General features: G+C 42.4%; 4 protein-coding genes and 1 non-coding gene across 5 annotated transcripts; 1 reads left to right on the forward strand and 4 right to left on the reverse strand.

The window, feature by feature from the left end:
* Nucleotides 1–787: 787 nt before the first annotated feature.
* Nucleotides 788–8,019, forward strand: LOC112894809 (phosphatidylserine decarboxylase proenzyme 2-like). The gene is made up of 21 exons (XM_025962622.1): nt 788–1,084; nt 1,223–1,302; nt 1,606–1,630; nt 1,731–1,790; nt 1,996–2,064; nt 2,397–2,489; nt 2,584–2,634; nt 2,971–3,054; nt 3,143–3,234; nt 3,340–3,495; nt 3,616–3,700; nt 3,812–3,923; nt 4,437–4,537; nt 5,249–5,296; nt 5,446–5,592; nt 6,443–6,538; nt 6,685–6,759; nt 6,873–6,965; nt 7,355–7,441; nt 7,525–7,575; nt 7,701–8,019. The coding sequence occupies exons 1-21, from the start codon at nt 908–910 to the stop codon at nt 7,842–7,844; spliced, it is 1,926 nt and encodes a 641-aa protein (XP_025818407.1). The 5' UTR covers nt 788–907; the 3' UTR covers nt 7,845–8,019.
* Nucleotides 8,020–8,873: 854 nt separating this feature from the next.
* On the reverse strand, nt 8,874–8,946 carry TRNAA-UGC. The gene has a single exon. It is a non-coding gene; the product is annotated as a tRNA-Ala (tRNA).
* Nucleotides 8,947–9,122: 176 nt separating this feature from the next.
* LOC112893762 (pentatricopeptide repeat-containing protein At3g13880-like) lies at nt 9,123–12,616 on the reverse strand. Its single transcript, XM_025961235.1, has 2 exons — nt 10,332–12,616; nt 9,123–10,226 (listed from the first exon to the last, which is right to left on the reverse strand). Exons 1-2 carry the CDS (start codon nt 11,951–11,953, stop codon nt 9,476–9,478), a joined length of 2,373 nt encoding a protein of 790 aa, XP_025817020.1. The 5' UTR covers nt 11,954–12,616; the 3' UTR covers nt 9,123–9,475.
* A 168-nt stretch (nt 12,617–12,784) lies between these two features.
* LOC112893763 (serine/arginine-rich splicing factor SR45) lies at nt 12,785–17,037 on the reverse strand. Its single transcript, XM_025961237.1, has 12 exons — nt 16,762–17,037; nt 15,826–15,936; nt 15,261–15,349; nt 14,734–14,780; nt 14,573–14,653; nt 14,322–14,484; nt 13,982–14,222; nt 13,837–13,905; nt 13,590–13,712; nt 13,430–13,502; nt 13,268–13,305; nt 12,785–13,178 (listed from the first exon to the last, which is right to left on the reverse strand). Exons 1-12 carry the CDS (start codon nt 16,938–16,940, stop codon nt 13,109–13,111), a joined length of 1,284 nt encoding a protein of 427 aa, XP_025817022.1. The 5' UTR covers nt 16,941–17,037; the 3' UTR covers nt 12,785–13,108.
* Nucleotides 17,038–17,461: 424 nt separating this feature from the next.
* On the reverse strand, nt 17,462–23,929 carry LOC112893441 (DNA mismatch repair protein MLH1). Its single transcript, XM_025960770.1, has 16 exons — nt 23,547–23,929; nt 22,874–23,046; nt 22,710–22,782; nt 22,491–22,625; nt 22,202–22,412; nt 21,965–22,113; nt 21,749–21,847; nt 20,912–20,984; nt 20,589–20,721; nt 20,211–20,305; nt 20,026–20,134; nt 19,497–19,656; nt 19,188–19,349; nt 18,719–18,884; nt 18,276–18,424; nt 17,462–17,707 (listed from the first exon to the last, which is right to left on the reverse strand). The coding sequence occupies exons 1-16, from the start codon at nt 23,787–23,789 to the stop codon at nt 17,663–17,665; spliced, it is 2,175 nt and encodes a 724-aa protein (XP_025816555.1). The 5' UTR covers nt 23,790–23,929; the 3' UTR covers nt 17,462–17,662.
* Nucleotides 23,930–23,989: the final 60 nt, after the last annotated feature.

The raw sequence follows: 23,989 nt of genomic DNA on the forward strand, positions 1-23,989 counted from the left end.
GGCTGCTTAATCCGCAGGCAAGAATTGAAAGATGGAACCATAAACATGCCGAGGACAATTCTTTGCCTGTCAACGAAAATGATGCCCACAACTAAGTCTTTGCTTTCTTATTGAAAAAAACTGGTCTTCGCGTTTCTCCATTAATTGCAGCAAAGTGTGGACAAAGGCAAGTGCTAGGAAAAACTTTTCTTCTTCTTCTTCTACTTGCGCCCTGTTCGTTTGCTACCCTAACTTTACATCCATCACATCAAAGAGAATCTTGCTATTTAGAAATATCAAATAAAATCTGTTTATAAAACTTTTTACACAGCTGGGTGCTAATTCGCGAGACAAATTTAATGAGCCTAATTAATCCATAATTTGCTACAGTAATGCTACAGTAATCATCCGCTAATCATGGACTAATATACCTCATTAGATTCGTCTCGCGAATTAGCACTGGGATTCTGCAATTAGTTTTATAATTAAATTTTATTTAATATTTCTAAATGATAAGATTCTCTTCTTAATATGACCCTCTAAACTTTAGATCTCAGAAAACGAGCGCACCCTTGTCTTCTGCTGCTGTCGTGCGCCTGTGTAGGCGTTCCACGATGACGCAGAAGCCGCCGGGCAGTGGAGGCGTTTCTACATGGCAGGCCCAGGCGAAAGCTCTTCACTGCCACCGGCCATCGGGGCCCACCAAAGTCTGACGATCGACCTGAGGCAGGCAGGCAGGTGAAGAGGGGAGCAGGCAGACGCGGTTCAAAAGTCTGACCACACGGCAGTCGCGTGGCATGGCAGTTGCCCGGATTCAAAAGGCCCTCGGCTTTCCGGCGTCAATTCCAACCTCCCCATCCCCCACCCCACTACGCCGCGCGACGGTCTAGTTCGTCTTCACCAACTCCTCCGCCCGCCTCGCTGACGGATGGGCCACTCGCCGTCGAGGTCCAATGGCGCCGGCAACCCGCTACCCTCGCGCTTCGCGCGCTTCCGCCGCCGCCTCCGCCTGCACCGCCGCCGCCGCAGCGGCGACGACTCGGCCTCGGCGAGGAACATCGCCGCCGACGAGTTCGCCGGCATCGCGCGCATCCGGATAGTCAAGGTATCATGGTGTGCGCTGCGAGTCTGCTGGTGCTTCGTTGCTTCCCAGGTTCCGCTTTCGGCTGCGCGGGGCGGAATCCGTGGATTTCATTCGCATCTCTGTTTGACTTCCTGTGTTTGATCCGGTTGGTGGGGGCAGGCGGATATGCAGTTCAAGGACAAGTTCTTCGCCTGTCTCTCGCTGGGCGAGCGTACCTACCGCACCGACAAGTCCGACAAGTGCGTTCTCTTTGCTTCCACTACCTTTACTCTTAGTACTATGCTCCCTCTTCCCTCCGTGAGATTCGTCAGCAGAACAATTCATGTCTTTGCTGCGCTGCGCCGCGCCCCTCGAATTGGCAAGCCTCACATGTTTCAGCCCTCTAATTTAGTACACATGTGGTTCGTGAAAAACACCACAGCCACTTCATGTCCTGAATTGCCTTTACCTGTATTTGCTTCTAACTTGAAATGAGTTATTAGCCCATGGTAACTTCAAACGTATCTAACACTTATTTTCGTTTCAAATCTGCGATCATTCAGTACGCAAAGGCCTGTATGGGACTCGGTGAGTAAACTTCACTTTTCCTCTGTGACCCTTTCTGGCAATTTAAGATTGCCACTGCATCTAGTTAAGCACTGTTATGATAATGCTGATAAATTTGCAGGAGAAGAAAGTTATAGTAGAGACAAATGGACCTCATATTGCACGTATCTCTGTTTTTGAGGTATGCTGCCCTTGGACTAACTAAAAATATGTGCATGCCTGGCTGTATAATTCTCTGCTGTGATGTATTCATGTTGTGCATAACAGTTCCACATAAGCAAATTATTGGTGGATAGCTTCAGAAGAACTTGTACTGATGGAAGTATAAGTCAAACAAAAACTACTATACAGTGTTGTTACATTACATGCTCTGTACATTTTTGCAGACTAATCGATTCTCAAAGAATACCTTAGTTGGTTACTGTGACGTTGATCTCTTTGAAATGCTTACGAAGGTAACACTATCTCTCTATCTGGGCTGTTTCTTGTTTTGTGTTGAAGAGGCTCATGTCCTCTTCAGTCTAATACGTTGTATATCTTTTTGCAAGACAAGATCATAGGTGATCTTTTGTGTTTATGTAAGCGAGTTACACGGTGTAGAGTATCTAGATTTTCAGTCCTGATATAGCACATTTGCCCCGGTTTTTGGTTAAGGCTACGAGTTTCTTTTTGTTCCTTTGGAATGTAGATCTTATATTCCATAGTAGACAGTTTGGAAATGATCCAAAACCATTTGATGGACCTGAACTTGATTTTCAAGTTATTATAACTGAAATTTGCATATCAGGACTTGGAGGAACATTCTGAGGACCTTCCTCTGTTGGACCCATCATCATCCAAAACTACCGTGGGTAGCATAACCATCTCCTGTTACATCGAAGTAATGCTCTTGCTTGTTTATTTTATGATGATCAGAACTCAGGGAGCATCATCCAAGTACTGATTTTACTTTTTGTCCATTGGTTCTGTTGCAGGATCCTGTTGAAACAGAACAAAGCTTTGCCCGCCGTGTCTTAGCTATAGTGGTATTCTTCTGATACTGATACCATGTCTTCACATATCATTAGTACTTAAGAATCATTCCAACTCTTCCTTGTTTCTTTTCTAATATACTTTCATTAAATGGATGTGCTACTGTGCATCGTTATTTACTGTGCTTGCGCATCTTCTAGTTTTGCTGTTGTTATTGCTATTAGCCTTTACCAAGTGTTTGACTTAAAGACAATATTCTTTCATGTACAGTGCTCATGACATTGCTGCATTCCTTTGAATATGCTGCTTGTCAATTTCACAGTGCTTGTATTGCCTTTATTTCTTCGTATTTCACGCTGCAAGGCATAACACTGCTTGTGCTACAATAGGACTACGACGAAAATGGAACGCTTTCCTTATCTGAATTCTCAGACTTGATGAAAGCTTTTGGTAATAAATTAGCAGTTGCAAAGGTTAGAATGCATTCCATTTCCTTTGAGAGTATGTTCCTTGTACTCGTATTCAGTCCCTACTGCTAAGTTAATTTCTTTCATGCGTTAGATTGAAGAGCTTTTCCGTCAAGCAGATACAAATGGTGATGGCATAGTTGATATAGATGAACTGGCAGCCCTACTGGCTGATCAACAAGAGAAGTAATGACTTGCTACTTCTTCATATTTAGTTATGTTTTGAAATTAAGTTATCGATTAGCTCCCAAATGTAGCAGTATCATTGATTATGCTGCCCCCCTTTTTCAGAGAACCACTTATAAGTAACTGCCCTGTCTGCGGTGAAGATCTTGGAAAATATGACAAAATAAATGATATGATACATATGACACTTTGCTTTGACGAGGGAACTGGTAATCAGATAATGACTGGTGGATTTCTAACTGATAAGCAGGCTTCTTATGGGTAAGATGCTTCATTTATTGATGATTCTGAGTGTGATTACTGCCATTTTATTTCATTTTTTGGTATGAAAATATCACACAAACGTGAATAAATTATGCAAGTCATAGTTGTGATGTGCAGTTGGATGTTCAAGCTCAGTGAATGGGCACATTTTTCCACATATGATGTTGGTTTGCACTCTGGCTCTACAGCTTCACATATTCTGGTGTGTTAAGTTACTCCACATGTTATATTAACTTGAAGTATTGAATGAAAGAAGATGTGCCAACTGTATTGCTAGCACCTTTCTTTTAATAAACCAATACTGTGATGTAAGGTTTTTGACCGGCGAACAAAGAGGATAGTTGAAGAAGTTATTGATGGAAAAATTGTGTTGTCCATGAGAGCTTTATACCAATCGAAAGTAGGGCTCACTCTCATCAATACAGGTATGTTGGGCATATAATCTTAGCTCTTTTCATATTTCCCATTTATAATTTATTCAGTAACATCTTGAGAAGGTGTACTAGATAGATTCAACGAAAATGATCTCGTAAATTCAACAAAAGAGAATCACACTGAAGAATGCTGGTTTTCTTATTGACCGACTGTGATGTATAATAAGTTTTCATTAATCAATATTTAGTTGGTGAAATGGGTTATGAACAAGAAACTATTTGATCACTAACTACAACCTTGAATTTTAAAAGGATGATCTACATTCCTGTAGCTCATCACACCTGTTGACAAGACAAGCCTCAATTATTATGAAATTCTTAAGAAACCAGTACAACCTTGAAGAGGGATCGCCTTCTATATTAGAATTAGGAGATCTGATATAGTGATATGTACACTTATCACAGTGTTTTCCCCTTCTCTAGAGTTGGTCTTGATCGCCATCTAGTATGTGCACCTTTATATGGACTGATACCTTTGGTATAATTGCGATTGTTGTCATGCAGGTGTTAAAGACCTCTTGAAGAACCTATCTGAGAAGCAAGGGAAAAAGATGAACTCACCAGAATCTGCAAAAGATATTCCCAAGTTCCTTGAGTTGTTTAAGGTGCAGAGAATAACCAAGCCTTTTCTAAAGAGCATCTGAGCATGCACTTAATTTACAGACCTAAGGAAACCTAGAAAAAGCATATGATGTGGAAATATCCTGGCATCATATATGTATGTTGTAATTGCTTATTGTCAGCTCTGCCTGTGTTTCTCATGCATACCACTAATATGCTGGAGAAGCATTAATTTCAGCATTTTGTTGTTTTCACTTTTCATTTTCAATAAATCCATAGAAACCACAAAAGCACGAGAACGCAAACCCTTTCCCATTCAGTCAAAGGATATGTGATTCAAGAAATCTATACTGGTTATTGAAGGCCTGCTTTGGGAAACAAGAGTATAGAGACCACAAAAGCAGGAGAACAGCGGACCCCATTTTCCCCATTCAGTTGCTAACATTTAGTTTAGATCAAGTCTTAGGGGAAATGCAAAATTCTTTTTAATTAGATTGAGTTCTTAGAGGTATGCATATTTTTCTGAAACAAGTTTGCTATGCAGACTTCATTTCTGATTTTTTTTCCCCAGCTCAATCCTAGCTATTTAGTCTGAATTTGGTTAATAAATTTCTTTCTTTGTCAATAATTTGACCATCTCTATTATTTTTGTTGCTAAAGTTCTAATCATTTGTTCTTGTTATTTAAATATCATTCCTTTTTATTGGTTATCTCAAATTGTTGACACCATAGATATTCATAATATAAAACTGCAGGATCAAATTAATATGGATGAGGTCAACGGTCCTATCGAGAGTTTTAAGGTACATAACTATTGCAGTAATCTTGCCTCCATATTCATTGTAGTAATTATCTTATTTGTTAGACTTCCCATAATACTAGGCACTGATTGGACGAGACATTTGATTTTTGGAAAACTTTGGGTATGTGCTGAATTACTTCTTGTTTGTAGACTTTTAACGAATTTTTCATAAGAGGACTAAAGCCTGGTGCCAGACCAATTGCATATGGTGATCAAGACGGTATCGCCACCTGTGCTGCTGATAGCCGTTTAATGGCTTTCTGTTCTGTTGATGAGAGCACAAGACTTTGGATCAAGGTAAGGGCATTAATTGACTAATTTTTAACTGAATCAATACATCTCAATATTAGATTTTGAGTTCTATATAAAAGTCTAAGTACTTGCAATAAATGGAGACCAACATTTCCTTGAACCAATATAATCTCACCAAAAGTGATGTCTGTTGTTCTGATTCTCTGTCATGTGCATGGGGAAGGGTAAACAATCATGTCCAGTACAACTCATGCTGTCAATTCCATGCAATGTGTATCTAATGTCATCATATTTGGGAAACCTTGCCACATTAGTAACATGTACCATTACCACACTGCAAGCAGTAATGCATAGCACTCTCTGTCTAGGTGGTCTTCAATGCCTGTCATTTCTATAGGCCAATAATTCACCATATTTAGGAAAACTTACCGCATAAGTAGCACGTACCACTACCTCACTGTAAGCAGTAATGTAGAGTGCTGTCTGTCTAGCTGGTCCTCAATGCTTGTCATTTTCTATTGGCCATTAATTCGAGGGTTTGGCTACAAACATCAGTTGTAGCATATTATGAATCAAAGCATATAGTATGTCATTGAAGTGATGTGATGTCTATGTAAAAATTGACAAGATGCGTTGATTGCTTTGCTTGTACTTTCAGGACACTGTAAATACAACATGATTCTAAAGGTTATTATAAATCTGTATGCCATGGTTACATGGATAGAACCGCAACATTTGATGAAATGATGATTACATTATCATAACCCCAATGTGTGGATAAATAGTTTTTACTATAATATGTGCGTTGAGACATGTTCATGCAAGCACAATATGATCCCTTTTATGGCAGAATGTTTAGTTGAAGTTTTGATTCTAGAATGTTTTCTGTTCTTAGGGCCGCAAATTTTCAATTGAGGGTCTTCTAGGGACCAGTGCGCACTCGAATGCTTTAAGAAATGGATCGTTGGTCATTTTCCGTCTTGCACCTCAGGTACAGCTTTAATCTCCTTCAAGAAAAAAAGAATCCTCACTTGTTAAGACTGGTTTAGATGTGTATATCTATTTGGTTCCTAGATGCTCAATGTTTTCATGGAAATATACTATGCAATTATGAATCTTACACTACGTAGTATGCAGGATTACCATAGGTTTCATGTACCAGTCTCAGGAACCGTGGAGAAATTTGTGGAAATTCCTGGGTGCTTGTACACGGTATAGAATACTATATTGCATGCTTTCATGTGTGTGGAAAGGGATCTGTCTGTGCTGTCTCTTTCTACCATTTCTCAGCAATTGACTGACGCTAGTATCTTTCCATTTGATAGGTCAATCCCATTGCTGTGAATAGCAAGTACTGCAATGTATTCACAGAGAATAAAAGAGTTATCTCAATAATATCAACTTCTGAGTTTGGAAAGGTTTGGATTCTTTTATTTTCCTTGTATATTACCAGGCATCCACCTACCAATTTCTGCTGTCAAAATGTTCGATTAATTCAACTCATTCAGTTATCAGTTGTGAGAAAACTTAGTAGAAAAGGATGTTCGATGCGCATGTAGCTTGGACTCTTTACCCCATTGTCTAATAAATCTTGGGGATCAGTATGCCTGATGCTACAGAAGAGTTTGCAATATATGTCTGTAGTCATTCTTATTTTATCAGGATCTTTCTGCAGATTTATTTTTTGTAGCTCAAGAATGACAAAGTATATTGCTCAATTCACTTGTTTACCATAGCCAGTAGCTTGCATTGTTACATACCTGGCTGTTACTCATCATGCAATGCTTTTTCTGATGCATGGTTTCAGGTAGCATTTGTTGCGATTGGAGCAACCATGGTAGGAAGCATCACGTTCTTGAAAAATGAGGGTGACTACGTCCACAAAGGAGATGAGGTTTGCATTCATGCATTACCCCTTGTTACATTGTAAAGATTTCCTCTGATGTGCGTGTTGTAACATTATCTTTCTTCATCCAGTTTGGCTATTTCTCCTTTGGAGGGAGCACAGTAATATGCGTCTTCGAGAAGGTTTGCTCATCCTCCCTTACAAAAGTTTTCCCCCGCTTTTTAGAAAAAGAAAAATCAATGTCGCCCATACATACAGATTCTGGAACCTGAATCGTTGCTCAAGAAAAAATCACTTTCTATCGCAGGATGCAATCCAATTTGATGCTGATCTTGTGGCCAACAGTGAAAGGTCACTGGAAACCCTTGTTTCCGTTGGCATGACTCTGGGCGTCTCCACAAGGAACAAGGGGCTCCAAGTCCCGGAGCTGCAGAAATGTTCGCTTGAATGATGGAGGTGATCAGGATGTCCGGCATGGTACAGAGCTGTAAATTGATCACATACAGGTTAACAGTAGGGTGTATGTGCAACTAGCAACCGCCACTTGATTTTAATTTGAACTACGTTCCTTCTCTGTGGCTTCTTAGTCACAAATTTATGGAAATAGCACTTGGAATTCCTAGTCAGAAGTTGGAAGCTGAACATCCTAGAGTAGTCCCGGCCTAGATTGGAAGAGGAAGTAGGGCGTCGTCGAGGCAGCGCCATCAAGATTGCTCCTCTTCTTGCCGTCGTCTTGCTTCTTCTGCTTCTCCTGATGTTGCTTCTGCTTCTCTTGTTTCTTCTTGATGGCATCATCATCATCATCCGACGCCGACGATGAGGGCGGCTTCTTGGGGAACACCTTGGCGAGGGATGGTATGCAGGAGAGACTCGTCATGGCTTCGTGAGCTCTCTCCTGTGCCTATGTGTGCTGTCGGTTAATGCTCTGGACAAGCACCAATTTATAGCTGCCACTCTCTAGCTCCAAGCTTCCTGCGGAAGACTGCGCTCCGACTCTTCTTGCTTCTGCTGCCCTCCATTTTTTTTATTTATTTGAACGTATTATCATCGTCTCTGGGATGGAGCAGGTAGTATATGCTTATGCTGATGTAGAGACACTTGCACCTGACACGTGGGCTCGGGCCCAGCTGTCATAGACCAAGAGCATGTCTGAGACTGACTGTCCTGCTTCGCTCATCAATGACTCTACTGGTCGAGGTTCCTTGGTAGCCAAGACTGTCAAGTTCAGAGTCCGCTTGTTTCTTCTCTCCCCATCTTCTTCAGAATACCGATCGATTTTCTGGTTGGAGAACTGCCAGGCTCCAACGCGCATGCTCTGCTCGCTGCTCGGATGGAATGAATGGAACGTGTGTGGAAGCTATCATCTAATCCGGTCTATTTCTGACTGTTCGTTTTTTTTTTTCACTCCCTGATTGAGAGCAACATGCATATGCATCGTAGAAATCGATAGAGAGAACATGAAAAAAAATAATTGATAATGTGGAGATGCGGGGGATCGAACCCCGTGCCTCTCGCATGCAAAGCGAGCGCTCTACCATTTGAGCTACATCCCCTTTTGTGACGTAGATTTCCTCAGAAATCCCTAGTTATATTCTCACGCACCGTGGAAAGACAAAATGCACGGCCTGCTGATCCTGATCGTGGGGTTATCGTGAACAAACTCCTGACAGAAATATTAGACTCTACAGAGAACTACTTCCACAAGTTTCAGCTGAATGAAGATATCATTCGCCTTTACATAGCACTGTCCAGTAAGCTAACACTGATCATCACCCTTAAGGCTTCACTCGCTACATCAGTTAAGCACAGACTATTGAGACATGGTCAGGGAAGAACTCAAGATTGAAGCACATATCAAATACATCATCGCACCTATAACACAGGATAAAGGCTCCTGTGTACGTGTATTCACAGGTGAACAATGCATAAACTGCTGTACGTTAAGATATCTTATGAAATATTTCATCACTGCACAGGTCTTTCCCCTTTCATGCTATGGCAACTTGTAAATTGTAATGTACAGCAAGTGTCACATCTACTTTCCTGGACTCAAAACCTAGAAAAATGCTATTCTACAGGTCATCACCAGTAATCACCACAAGAACAAGCGCCGCCTCTGAAGTGATGGAAGCGAATTGCATCTCTCAAGATTATTTCTCTATTCTCACTCCCGGATATCAGTTTCATAGTGGAGTGGCAGTCTCGGCAAACTCTCAGGTTCTTCATTACTCGAATTGGTGCTGATTGTGGCAAATGAATCATTCCAAATGCCACAGCTAGTTTCTCACTGTGGCAACCCACCAAATTTTGCTCCCTGCTAGAGATGTCATTTGACTCTGTGCTAGCATTACCAGTGCTGGCCAGCTTTTCTATCTTGGAAAGCATCTCTGAAAGTTTTGTATATATTGCATCGCTCTCTGGATGGGACTTGTCACCAGCAACAAAGGAGTGAACTCCAGACTTCAGTTCAATCCAACTAAGACCGGGTTCTTTCTTTACACCTCGCGCTTTCATCAGATCTCTAGTTTTTGAAGCTAAGGAAAGCTCCCCAGCATCCAGGTACATGTTGTAAAGAATAACATATGATGATGAGGACGTGGGTTCCAGCTCCATTATCCGATATGCAACAAGTTGAGCTCTCTCTATGTCTCCATGAATACGACATGAGGCCAACAGAGACCGCCAAACGACAGGATCATCATGGAAGACTGAATCCCTTATAAAAGCCTCAGCGTCACCTAGCCTCCCAGCTCGTCCAAGGAGATCAACAACACAAGTGCAATGCTTTATGGTTGGGGCCAGCCCATATTCCTTATTCATAATATCATAATACCTGCATGAGACCATCAAATGATATGGACATATGAGATATGTGTAACAAAATAAGTTGCATTGGCAGTTGAATGGATACTCTGATAAAAATGAATGACAAGCTTACCTGAGTCCCTCATCAACCAATCCTCCATGACTACATGCAGTAAGGACACCAAGAAAAGTAATCTCATTAGGAATAACCTTTGCATCCATCATTTCATTGAAAACATGCAAAGCATCCCTTGCACAGCCGTGCTGTGCATGGCTTGATATTAATGCAGACCAAGAGACGACATCACGTGATTCCATTTCCTGAAACCTCAGAGTTGCAGCATCAACATCCCCTGACCTAGCATACATATGTATGCAGGAATTCCCCATGACAGTGAACCGGTTAAAACCTGATTTCGTGGCAAGGCACTGGATCTGCTCACCGGTTCTTGCAACAGCCAAACTCGCACATGCATTCATCACGCTCGATATAGTGAAAAGATCAGGTTTCAATCCATAACATAAGAATTCTTGGAACAATCTCAGTGCCTTCTCGAAAAGCTCATTCTGAACAAACCCTGAAATCATTGATGTCCAGGTGACAATGTCTTGCCTATAAGGAGATCTGAGGCACCTGTATCCATCTTCCATGCAACCAGAGTTGGAGTACAAGTCAATGAGCGCACTGCCGATATAGTCATCGCCTTGGAGACTGTGTTTGATTAGTTGGCCATGTATTTGTTTCCCAAATTCAAATTCACCAGCCAAGTTACATGCCCGTAGAACGCATGAGAATGTGAACTCAGTAGGTTGCATCCCTCGGCTCAGCAGCTCTGAATACAGATTCATAGCTTCTCTCGTGACTTCCTTGCCAACTCCAGCTTCATCCCGACAGAATCCTGCAATCATTGCATTGAAAACAATCACATTTGGGTCTTGCACCAACTTGAAAAGAGCAACAGCATTGCTCAAGGTGCCTTTCTTAGCATACATGTTGACCATTGCGCTTGCAAGAAACACGTCAGTATCCAGCCCAGCCTTCACCACGCATCCATGGATTGCTTCCGCAGTGTACCCAGCAATATGAACACCAGAAGAAAAGCACTTGATGAGACTCCCAAGCGCGAATGAATTCCAACCCATGCCGTGGCGGCAAATCAGAGTGAACACCTTTAGCATCTCCTCATGCGCACCAGCCCGGACGTATCCGGAGAGCATCGAGTTCCAGGAGACGTCGTCATGCTCATCGGCGATATCAAACACACGCCTGGCGTGGTCCATCTCGCCGCACCTAGCGTACATGCTGATGAGCGAGTTGGACAAAAACACCCCATTAGCGAGACCTTCCAGAATGGCCAGCGCGTGCACGACCTTTCCAGTCCTCACGTCGCCCGCCCGTGAGCACGCGGCGAGCGCGGCGGCGTACGTGAACCGGTCGGCCTTGACCCCCGCGGCCCGCGCGCGCGCGAAGGTCTCCAGGGAGTGATCCGCGTGGCCGGCGCGGGAGTAGGCGTCGATGAGGAGGTTGAAGGAGACGGAGTTGCGGCGGGGCATTTCGTCGAGCAGGCGGGCGGCGGGAAGGGGCCCCCCGAGGCGGCAGTAGGCAGCGAGGAGGGAGTTTCGGAGGAAGAGGGAGGCGGCGGGGTGGGCGCGCGCGATGTGGGCGTGCACGGAGGCGACGTGCGGCAGCGCTGCGCAGGAGCGGAGCAGGTGAAGGTAGAAGGCGTCCATGGAGGCGAACGAAGGCGGCGGCATCTCGGCCTCCGTCTCCTCCAGGCGGGAGAAGCTTGAACTAGCATTTGAGTGTGATTAGTAGCCGTTCGATCAAAATTTCGCATTGTTTGATTCCAAAATTTACCTTGCCAAAACTAGGGCAGGCCAAAATATTGGCAATAATTTTCTTTCCAAAATTTTGACAAGTAAGGTGGGCTACCTTTTGGATTCCAACCAAATGGATGCCAAAATTTATAGTTCCAAAATATGAACCAAACCAAACAGGCTCTAAAATCGATGCAAGCAACCGGCGGGAGCTCGACACTTGATCTCGAACAAACAGGGTCTCGACTACCATCAATCGAATTGGCGTCTCCCACATCTCAGGTGTGTTTTTCCCTGGAATGGGAAGAATCCCTTTCACACTACCAGAACCGATCAAGGAAGAGAGCTTTTCGAGGGTTTTTTTCCCTGGCATAGTGGTAGTTCACGTATATAGACTATAGTCCTAAAAGTGTGTTAACGCTGCCTCTGGTCTGATGTCACCTGGAAAAGTTTAACATCTGTCATGACACCTTTGCAATGGACGGGGGTTTTCTTCCTGGAATTCTAAACCCATTCCACGCCAAGAATTCGTTTCAAACAGGGTCTTTGGAAGCTGGGAGGCAGCGGTGAGGTGCCGCCGACGAGTTGGCCCATTCCGCGACAAGTATCAGTCCCAAACAGGGTCTTTTGAAGCTGGGCAGCAGAGGTGCAGACCACCTTTGGATCACCACTAACTTATGTCATTGGTCGAGACTTGAGAACGATGCACGAACAGAGTAACATGTGCAAAGCTTGTAAACAGGAATGAATATGGAAGCTCAATAGCACTTGACACACCGCAAGGTTTAATACAGAAACCTTTCGATCCAGACTTCTGAGCGGAAACAGGTTCAGAAATTCAAAATACTTCAGTACATGCATCAAGTACATAAGCAAACATAGCAGATAATCGTCTTGAGTACATATCACAGGCCAGAGAGTCCACCAAGCATGTTAAGCAGATCCATAGAAGTATTGCCGTAGTGTTCTCTCATCATCTCCTCGAACCAACACTTGAGCTCACAGCAAGTCACAAGCACAAGGAAACGATACAAGATAGAGTGAAGGGATAAATGGTTTTACCTGCCGGAAACACAATGCCACAAGTTCGTTCTACCTGCGTCTAGGGGAAGGTGAGCTGCTGCTTCGGCTGTCACTAGAGATGCTTCTTCCTCTAGGAGGTCTGCATGACAAGACAAGATATTTTCAGTAACAGAATATTCTTGACACATGCAGAACACCACAAAAATTGTAAGTTACAAAATATGTTACCTTCTAGGGCTGCGACTCCTTGATACCCTTCTTGGCCCCTACACAAGAAAAGACATTCACATTAACCGCTTATTAGTATTACGATAGCATGATCAGCAACAGAAGCAAGAATTCAGCATTATTTCCTGAGGCTACAAACACCAGAGCAGCTGTAGCACTCACCTTTCTTGGTGGACTAGGTGATCGAGAATATGATGAGTCTGACCTTCCACGCCTCAATGGAGGTCCTCGACCCCTGCATTATATAAACAAAATTTCACAACTGTCAGCATGCAAAAGAGGTACAACCTCCACTGGAAGATTTGGGCTTCAGATCCACTACCTTCTTGGAGAAATCGATCTAGAGCGGGATCGAAGGGGACGGCGAGGAGGAGGAGAACGACTATAACGACGTGGAGGCGGTGGCCTTCTTGGTGGGCTCCTCAACCGCCTTGGAGGTGGTGATCTAGAGAGAGAGAGAGAAAAAAGGGAGAATATTTGATACATTTAGCACATCAGGGAGGAAATGCTATCGTATTGCAGGGCACTGCACATAAACGATTATTTGAGACGGGCTCAAAGAGACTCACCGCCTCCTAGGAGGCCCAGGGGAGCGTCTGCGTGGTGATGGGCTACCACGACCCCTCCTAGGTGAAGGCCTGTTTTGTAAAAATAGCATTAGCACTTCCAGTGACAATACCTTAGATTTATAGAATAAATTTAAGCAATTATTACCGCATCGGTGACCTATGCCTTCGTGGTGGAGAAGGAGACCGCCTCCTAAGTGGAGATAGTGGTCTCCGGCGAGGAGGTGTGTCACCACGCCTGACAGGAGAAGGATCAGGTCGGCGACGAATTGGTGGAGAATCAGGACGACGCCTAGGTGATGGGTCAGGTGGACGCCTAGGTGACTCCACCCTTCGATTTGGAGGAGATCGCTTCCGCGGAGGTGAAGCAGGCTTCTTTCGTGGAGATGCTGCAGGATGTATGTGATTATAGTTACAAAGCTAGGAGCAGAATTAACAACCAAACAATAAGGAATTGTGATTATAGTTACAAAGCTTCAGAAGCTTACATTCCCTAGGACGCTGCTGGGCATCCTTTTCAGCACTACTAGCACCTTTGTCATTTGGAGGAGCATCTCTTTTTGGAGGGGGAGGAACCTTTGTAGGTGATGCAGCCCTTTGGCGTGGTTGAAGAGTGAATCTCAACTTAACAACATTTCCATCAATTTGACCCTGAAAAGATTTATAGTAGAACTTGTTGGACATTTACTTGTCAACCAGGAAAAAAAAAGACAGAATAAGCATAGGGTAGAATGCGTACACCATCCATGTAAAGAAGAGCTTTCTCAGCATCAGCTCTCTTCTTGAATTCGACATATCCATACCCACGAGGAAGATTGACCTAAGAAAACAAATAATAGGTGTTAAGAGTAGAGCGCAAGGTACAGATTTCCAGAAGAAGATAGCAACACATCCACTTACCAATCGGTCCATTGATAGCTCCACATTCACCACCTCGCCAAAGTTTCCTAAAAATACAGATAATTAGTCCAATATATTTTAGGTTCATTTAACAACATTTATATCCAATTTTGGATGTAATAGTTTGTTAAATGCATCTCATGTCAGGCATAACAGTATAATACTACTAGAATCAGCAAAGATTTATTCTGGGCCATTAGTATAGCAACAGGAGCACACCCTGGCTACCAGTGGGAAGATCAGTGCGGTTAGCGAACCTAACATGGGTACATCACAAAAAAGCATGGAGGCTGAAGATATAAATATAGGCTCCAAAGCATAACATAGACTTGAATTCGAATACTTAAAACAAATGCACACCATCAACGGAGCCACCTCCACTAAGAGCTCATTCAGGTAACAATAGCACAAGGCAAATTCATACAAATGCAGACATAAATGTAGTTTCACTGTCTGAGTCATAGTTCAATATAACTAAAAATAACACTGAACTTCCAACAGAATAAAGCGCATGTAAGTAAGCTCACCAAAAATCTCTTTCAAGTGAGCCTCATTAACATTCCTTGATAGATGATCAATGCAGAGAACAGCAGACTCAGCAGGAGGAGATGCTTTCCTGAAATTAATAATTACTTTTTCAATAATCTCGGGCGCAAGAGTTGATGTAAAGGTTGAGACAGAAAAAGGGAGCAAAAAACAATGCAAAGTTAACATTGCCTGCGAAATAGGCCAAATCTCTGGACATATAACTCCAAACATGGGAAACAAGCAATAAACGCCCAAAAGCAGGTTATATACATGACAAGAACTTATGAACAAGTAGCAACATCATAGCTTCAAAAGAAAATGCATCAGACAATACTATTGCATTTGCTACCTAACATGAGTCGAGATGTCCAATATAACAGAAATTTTGAACAAGCTTTGTATTGTTACCCCACTAACAGCAATTTGGAAACTACATTTACTTCGTAAAAAAATAAAAAATGATAATAACAACTAGCAGGTGAAACAAGCTCTTAAATATATAATTATCAGTATAGCAGCAGGGAATTGAAGGAAAAAATATGCAGCTACTATGCAAGCTTATACCTAGGGGGTGAAGCCTTTTTAGGCGGTGGTGATGGCGAACGGACTTTCTTCGAGGGTGAACCTCTTCTAGGAGGTGGTGAAGGTGATCGACCTTTCCGTGCTCCCGGTGAGCTGGGCAGACAAGAGTATCCATAAGTAAATGCACTCCAGTTAGAGAGAATCAGATAAGAAACATTATTTCAAGAGAAAAATATAAAATAACCATGTTCACAAAAGCAGAATGCATGTAGTGTAACCAGGTAAATTTATATGCAAGAAAAACTTTAAATAGCCACAAGCCCATGTCAACAATAAAAAACATGGCAACAGGAAGAACAAAAAGCATGAGGCGGAATGAATTCAATAAACAGATCATCAAGCTGATTTCAGTATCAAATGCACTACGAAACAGCAAAACGCAAAGCTAAACAATAAACCCAGAGCAAGGAATTTGAACAAACAAAAAGGTGTCCGCCTGAATTCTGCATGCAGGGTCCAACATTTAACTTAAGTTTCCAGCCTATCACAAGCACAATTAGAAAATGAATTTGCTAATTATAGGTACAACTATTACCAAACTCTGGTCCTGTTTGATACTGAATGACTGCATCTATACCGTTGAGTATTCAAGCAGCCTCATACCAAAAATCTGAATTCAACACAAAGGAACGCCCTAGAGACAAATATCTGAACCAAGCAGCCTCATACTAAATACTACAGTTGCAGCCACCCCAAGCATTAGGATGTAGTTACGAAAAGTCTAGGGTTTCACTCTTTTGATGAAGTGACATTCGAATCAATAAATTGGAAAAAAATCTGAAATAGCATCAGTTCAGAAGGAACGAAGTATATCGCTACCCCCGCCCCAAAAACACTCTGAACAAAACGCAACCAAAATCTAATAGAGTATACATAGCCTAAAACAAGTGGATCCATATCGTGGAGGTGGGGCCTCACCTGCGCTTAGCTGGGGGAGGGGAGCGGCTACGGGACTGGGAGGAGGACGACGAGAAGGAGCGGGAGCGCGACCGGGAGCGGGACGAGACGGAGCCGGAGGAGACGGAGCGGGACGGCGAGCGGGAGGAGGAGCCCGAGGTGGAGCGCGAGGCGGAGCGGCCGCGCCGAGGCTTCGCCATCGTCCCCGGCGGCGGCGGCCGGGCGCGGGTTTGCAGTGTTGGGCTAGGGTTTTGTGAGCGGGTAGGGAGGAGGAATCCGGCGGGTTGCGGGCTTGGGTAGAGATGAGGTGAGAGTTTATGGCTCCGTCCTACCGCCCACGTGGTGGACGGGTGCGATTGCTAGTAGTACTCGTCGGCCCCACCTGCAGAACCGTAGTCTCGGACAACTGGACAAGGCACTTGTGTTCTTTTTTTCTTTCTTTTTTTTTGATGGGCACTTGTGTTCTCAACGTTCCAAACAGTTCGTCTGGGGGGAAAAAACTGAGCATGTGAATTTCACAGAAAATAAAATAAAATGAAAAGGAGTGTTTCAAATAAGAGCATATGTGCCGACTTGCACCGTATGGAGGGGGGGGGGGGATGAAATATGAACCCAGAAGATATTTTGTTTACACTCAGGCTAACAAACTGGGATACACCATAGACAAGGCTCTTATCAAGCCCCGATAATTTCAACAAGGTACCAACACATCAGAACGTCAGACAAAATTGAGCCACTCAACAAGAGGATCGTGCAATTGACAGTGCGTGCGATGTTTGCCCATGGAACACTTCCATTTCATAAGTCAATCTGTCCATTACTCAAACATTTACGACACTATTATAAGTACAAAATATATACGGCACAAAATGTTTCATCAGGGCATTGCTTCGCCTTCTTTTTAAGTTGCCACTTCTGCGAGCTAACATCTCTCAAAAATCTTGTAAAGCTTCTCCAGAGAAGCAACCTGCATACAAAGTTTAGAAATAACACAGAAAAATATTAGCAACATTGTTGTTATCATCGGCAAAGGCAAATCATACACAAGTGGTAACACTAAAATTCATTTCAAAGCCTCTGGCTACCTATTGACGGAGAATAAGCTAATCTACTCAAAACAATGTAACCCATAGGTGACCAGGATTAAAAGATTATGCTGTGATATGTCCAAAATAATTTACTGCAATTTGCAATTTCAAGAAAATACATGTGCTGTCCTGACCCTCCAGAATGCCTCAAGATTGTGCCAAGACATTGCAACAGTTAGAAGATGGAATAGTGCTCTCAATTTCAGAAGTATGCATCAATCTGAGACTCTGGAGACACTGATGGTAGCAATAGTACATGTACATGAACTTTTAAATCGGCAGCCCGTATTACCAATTTGTTAAACAATTCAATGCCAAGCTGGTGAGAAATACCAAGGAACTAGGTGCGGCAATTAAACCATCCACAGACAAAAGTTCAGCATCAAGAGTCTGCCCATATACAATGGTCTCTATATAGTCCCAAAAGCTTGTAACACAAGAACAAACCTGAACAAATGTCCCATCTGTTGCCATTGACTTTGGGGGCTTCAGGAAAAGTCGCATGGATGGAAACAAGACATGCTGAATGGTCCATTCACGTTGGGACCATGCTGTTTCTGCTTCCACAAGTAGTTCTTGATCAATATCATCTTCATCTGTGGTGCAATTTCTTTTTTAGCATCAATAGCAATTAATAGTGATGAAAAGACATGCATATAGTGCTACAATTGAGCCTATGAAAGATGTAGCCTAGCAACATATATCATGGAAATTAAATTCAATCTCATGTTATCTGAGTGGTTTCAGAGTTGTCAACTGGGACAAAGTCCAGGATCAATAATCTCGACAATACATATCTACTAGGGTGTAAACCTGGCAGATCTTGATTATGTCCTAGCACCAATAGCACGCAAATGAGTAATTGTCACAACGATATCCAATAAGATCACCTGTATTATCAACATGTTCACCACTTGCCATGCAATCTTTATTTTTCTTGTACAACTGAATGCCACTCCCAGATGGATTTGGTAGGATGGGAGGATGGAGAGCATAAAAGTTCCCAATTGCAGCAGCTGCCGTCCTGAAGCACTCTTTCTCATCATCCCAAGTAACCTATTGCAAGATTGTAATTTCTAAAAATCAGGATTGCCAGAACTAGGAGAACTGCAGCGTTAAAAAAAGTAATGAAGCAACACATATTAGGGCTCAAACTGCAAAATAAGTTTTTTATTTTAAGAAAGTTATGTTCAGATATTTAGCTGCCATATTTACACGAAAAATCATTTAAATTTGAAATGCTCAAACAGCTTTGCGTCTATTACTTGCCATCTCAACAGGTAGTGCATAGTCTGATGCCATGCTTGACTTTAAATTAGCATATATGATGAACTTGATGACTTAATAAGAGAGACCTACATCATTCCCCATAGTCAACACAAATTCTGGGAGACGATCCATATCAGGGGTGTACTGATCAAGTACAACTGGAAGCCTAGTCAGGTTTCCATCTTTATCAATATGGATAGAGAAGTACTCATTAATCATCTCGGCGTTTTCTTTCAGTATCTCGGAGTTTACCTGCAACGAAATATATTATGTTCGTCACAGGAGCTACGCAACAAGAAGTCAGTGGACTTAACTGCAATAAAAGAATTAAGAAACACAAACATCATCTAGACACCTACCACATTAACAAAGAATTGAGCCATTCGGGAAGCAACTTACTTCTGCAATTTCCAGTTTCTCCTCATCATTTTCATCACCCATTAGTTCATCATCCTTCAGTGCCATCAGTAGCAACTCCCGAAGAGGAGCTGGTTCACTAAGCTGTATAGCATTGAAGTTTCCGAAACGGCAAAGTGCTTGCTGGTACATGAGTTCTTTACTGCACCAAATTGAACAATAACCATACCACATGAAAGCAAATGCCAAAATGTCCCGAGAAATAAATAATATCAATCCAATATTTTGAAGTGGTGGCAGTAGTTGCAAGCTTGCAACTATTTTTTTTTTTTTTGAGAACCTTGCAGATGGATGTTACATGCATGGGTGCTTTATGATGGTCTGGCATGGCAGTCTTAAGCCCTGAACAACTTAAAGTAGCCATGCATGCACGTTATCAGCTTATGGGTAGAGTGGAATTGGGTTTCTGGTACCTTCTATGATTCATTCCAGAAATTGAAAGTTTTGGCTCGGATAAGACTCTAGTCATACGTGGAAAGGATGAGAGATACAGTAATTCAGTAGAGTTTACCTAACATTTACAACATTGACAAGGTATAAGCGAGTATTGTGCTGTATTAAAGCAAAAACTTCGTCAGCCAGTCCAACATATGTGCAATTCTTAACAACGTCTAACAGACCTGCAGCAATAGATAAAACATCATCCGAGAATAATAGAGGCACGCCTTTCAGTCATCAAAGACTAAATGAGCTCACCAGGATGGCAGCTGGAATCTACTTCTGTAAGAAGCTCATGACGACTGGATAAATCACAAGCATCTTTTGGGTTTCTTCTTGATCTTACAACATTTCTAGTTGAACCACATAAACATTGAAAAAAATCAATGTAGAAATTAAAAATCAGATTGTTTGAATTAGCAACCAATGTAGGAATTAAAAAAAAAGTACTTCCACCGAAACAAGCAACAGCATGTAAACAAAAAATCACTCACATGATGAAAGGAGTAGAATAGGTGCTTTATAAACAAAAAAGTAGCGGTGCATATGAGGGGGACTCAGTGAAACAAATACAGATGTGGCAGAAAACCTAACAAGAATGCTAGATGGCTGCCAGCTTGCTAATTAGGACCATACCTTACAGAAACAAGGTCAGATTTCTTTTCATGATTTGAAGATTGCCCGTGCCAGTAAGTGTGCAACCTTCCTGATGGATCGCGTGGATCAGTTCTGACCATTTGGCTAACAGGAATCTTTTGAGACTTCATTCCTGCAGTACAAGATGGTTACAGTAAGATAATTTGCTGGATGGGGATAAAGGTTTCAGATACTACTAATTTGGTAGCAAATAGTAATAAATAATTAACTAATGCGCCATGGAAGCATAGGGTATCACTGGAATACATCTAAGCTTAAAAGAGACATGATCCAATATAACCGTTTGTCGACATTCTACATACCAGAGGACATTTTGACTTCAGTACCCTTTTCCTTCTGCATGTTAGCTTGAGTAAGTGCTGAGGGGTTTACTGCCTGAAACGTATATGGAACAGGATCATCAATGGGCAGAAAATTCACGTTAGGGTTCAAATACATCATGCAATGTTTCAAGTATAAGAAAGCCTGTTATAAAAATAACAGAAAATGAACACCATTGAGTCATTGATATCACCAAATCATATGCCATAGAAAACGATATCTCAGATAAAGGGGGAGGCTTGAATCAAGGTTTATACTTGTGTTTATAGGCAAGGGTTACATGGTCGCAAATCATGTTTCCAAGAAAACATCTATGAACAATGGTGCCCAAGTATGGAATCAAAAGCCAGCGAATAGATAATATGGTAACCTCGATGGGCTATCACCCAAAAGCACCACATAATATCAACCTTAACAATAGTATTGAGTTGCATGCACCAACCAATTCAACCCAAAAACTTAAGCTGATGGGGAGAGGTGGGCAATTCACTTATACTTCAACACTCCCCCTCATGTGCAGGCTCCCTCAGGCCTCAAATGTGGAACTTAGGAGTCAACTGCAATTATGTTATTTAATCGCACCCACCAGGATTCGAACTCAAGACCTCTGGCTTTGATACCATATTGAGTTGAATGCACCAACCAATTCAACCCAAAAGCTTAAGCTGATGGGGAGAGGTGGGAAATTCACTTATACTTCAACAAATAGTACAAGTAGGTAAACATCAATGAAGAAATAAGATTGCTAATTAGAACAAATAGTACAAGTAGGTAAACATCAATGAAGAAATAAGATTGCTAATTAGCCAATTAATCACCTGAGTTTGGAATATCCTTGTGGTATTAGAACTCCTCAGCTTTTCCTCAATAGTATTTTTAATAATTTCAATAAGACGCTCTTGATTCAAGAGGCTAACCTGAAAGCCAAAGATTCCAAAGGTTCACCAAAGTATCCAACCATTTGTTATCTAACAGGAAAAACTGATTGAACATCAGAAGCACAACAAATCTTAGAAGGATGTCTCAAAATGTACCTCTTTCTTGGTTGGGTGTATATTGACATCGACGTGTTCTGGTGGAAGATTGATGGACATGTATATGAAGGGTTTGGATGCTTGAGGTAATGTTGCAGAGTACACAAATTCAATAGCTCTTTTTAGAGAAGTGCAGTCTACAAGCCTATCTGAGGAGTAATATGAAGACACATAAATGATAAAGCAGATGTATCTCCGTCGAAAAAAATCATCAGTGCTATTCTCGCATATTTCTACCATTTATGAAAAGGATCATCGTGATCTTCTTTGCCACATAATTTGCATTCGATATGTAGCCATCCATCTTGAAGACTGCATCTCCAGCATTCTCATCTGAAACCTCTATTTCCATCAGATCACGAACGACAGAAGCCCCATAGACATTCCTTATAGCATCCAGCCTAGAAGGTGTGCTCGCACTATGCACATCTGCCCTATTGGCTCCATGCTGTGACAGTACAAGCAAATGAGACCTATTCAATCTGATGATCAATGGTATAAAAGGAAAAATATAGGGATATTGTACCTTTCTGCAAGAGAAGTTCACGTTGATGTGATGGACTGCAAACCGACTAATGAAGTCTACAATCTTGGGGTAGTCATCATTGGAGTTCTGCAATGTTTTTCTACGAGCTACCATATTGTAAAATAAATTTTCGACCTGAAGAAAATTATGTTTACTAAAATTACAAAGCATATCTAATAATATTAAGCAGACAAGAAGTAGTACTTCGTGCGAACTAACCATGACTTGAGTTCCTTTAACCGCAGCACAGGGTTTTGGCTCATTCTCCATTACGCCATCTTTATAAGAAACACTGCCAGGGGAAGGGGGACATGAAAAAACTTATCAGCAACAAATATAGAATGCAGCAGAATCATGAAATTTCAAACTGTTCATGAACTAACCGGTAGCCATGAAGTTGTCCCTCTGTTATCGTTGTCACAGTAACATGGCCGACATAAGTCATACTGGCCAAGGCCTCCCCTCTGAACCCCATAGATTTTATTGTCTGTAAATCCTCATATGCGGATAACTTTGAGGTAGTATGCCTTTCGCACAAAATTGGCAAATCCTCAAACTACAAAAGAAAAATAAGTTAGTTACACAAATACTTCTTCAGTGGACCCATAAGGATAAATTATGTACTGATCTTATAATAGGGAGCAGGCCCCACAAAATGCAACAAACCTAACCTGTGGTTCCCATACAGTACAACATATAGCATCCAAAATTATGTCCTCTAATTTATTAGAATTTGCAGTCGTGAAATGCTTAATAGAGATAAAGCATGCCGTCACATTTCGTTCCCGTGACACTATTTGTGTGCTTATTTCATTCATAGAGAAATGGACTATGGTGAAAACATAAAAAACATTTTTCAACTTATCAAAGCACGGAACCAAAATTTCCTGGTCCTCCCCATTCACATGCTTGGCAAACCGTCGATTCCATCAAATGGTTCTACACAGACTCATGAACACTGTAAGCAACAGTAGCAACGAAATGCAATATCCAGTCCACCAACCATTCGACAGGAGATGAGGGTGGGTTTGTGGGTTTAGGGTTTAGTGGGCATACCCGGATGCCGTGGCCGTCGTCGGAGACCTGTATGAGCTTGAGTCCTCCGTCCTTGACAGTGACGGAGACGGTGGAGGCGCCGGCGTCGAGGCTGTTCTCGATGAGCTCCTTCACCGCCGACGACGGCCTCTGGATCACCTCCCCCGCCGCGATGCGGTTCACCACCGATTCCTCCAGCCGCCGGATGCGGGGAGGGTCCGCACCGCCCCCGCCGACGCGCGGCGACGGGTTATCGACGTCCATGCCGGCGGTTGGGGGCTGAGGGCAGGCTGCTGAGAAAATGGGGACGGCGGAGGGTTTGGTCTTTGGAGTTCGCGCGCAATGTACCGCGATCTGGGCGGTTTATCATTTAAGCTAGTGCATAATGGTCTCTGGTATTTTGTTTGTAATTCCAGCATTAATAAACCTTAAATTAGTTACCAAATGTTCAAAGGTGACCTTTG

Source organism: Panicum hallii, chromosome 5 (genome assembly GCF_002211085.1).
Source record: "Panicum hallii strain FIL2 chromosome 5, PHallii_v3.1, whole genome shotgun sequence".
Classification (NCBI taxonomy): Eukaryota; Viridiplantae; Streptophyta; class Magnoliopsida; order Poales; family Poaceae; genus Panicum; species Panicum hallii.

Bases quoted from the DNA above. Each gene is read 5' to 3' on its own strand.
- LOC112893441 (XM_025960770.1), bottom strand. From the start codon at position 23,789: ATGGACGTCGATAACCCGTCGCCGCGCGTCGGCGGGGGCGGTGCGGAC. The intron at 22,626-22,709 runs GTTAGTTCGCAC...AATTTTCTTCAG, and splicing joins TTAAAGGAACTCAAGTCATG to GTCGAAAATTTATTTTACAA. The intron at 20,722-20,911 runs GTATGTAGAATG...CTTGTACTGCAG, and splicing joins TGAAGTCAAAATGTCCTCTG to GAATGAAGTCTCAAAAGATT.
- LOC112893762 (XM_025961235.1), bottom strand. From the start codon at position 11,953: ATGCCGCCGCCTTCGTTCGCCTCCATGGACGCCTTCTACCTTCACCTG. The intron at 10,227-10,331 runs GTAAGCTTGTCA...GGTCTCATGCAG, and splicing joins TTGGTTGATGAGGGACTCAG to GTATTATGATATTATGAATA.
- LOC112894809 (XM_025962622.1), top strand. From the start codon at position 908: ATGGGCCACTCGCCGTCGAGGTCCAATGGCGCCGGCAACCCGCTACCC. The intron at 1,085-1,222 runs GTATCATGGTGT...TGGTGGGGGCAG, and splicing joins CGCGCATCCGGATAGTCAAG to GCGGATATGCAGTTCAAGGA. The intron at 2,635-2,970 runs GTATTCTTCTGA...GTGCTACAATAG, and splicing joins GCCGTGTCTTAGCTATAGTG to GACTACGACGAAAATGGAAC.
- LOC112893763 (XM_025961237.1), bottom strand. From the start codon at position 16,940: ATGGCGAAGCCTCGGCGCGGCCGCTCCGCCTCGCGCTCCACCTCGGGC. The intron at 14,654-14,733 runs GTAAGTGGATGT...TTGTTTTCTTAG, and splicing joins AGCTATCAATGGACCGATTG to GTCAATCTTCCTCGTGGGTA. The intron at 13,713-13,836 runs GTGAGTCTCTTT...CTCTCTCTCTAG, and splicing joins CCTGGGCCTCCTAGGAGGCG to ATCACCACCTCCAAGGCGGT.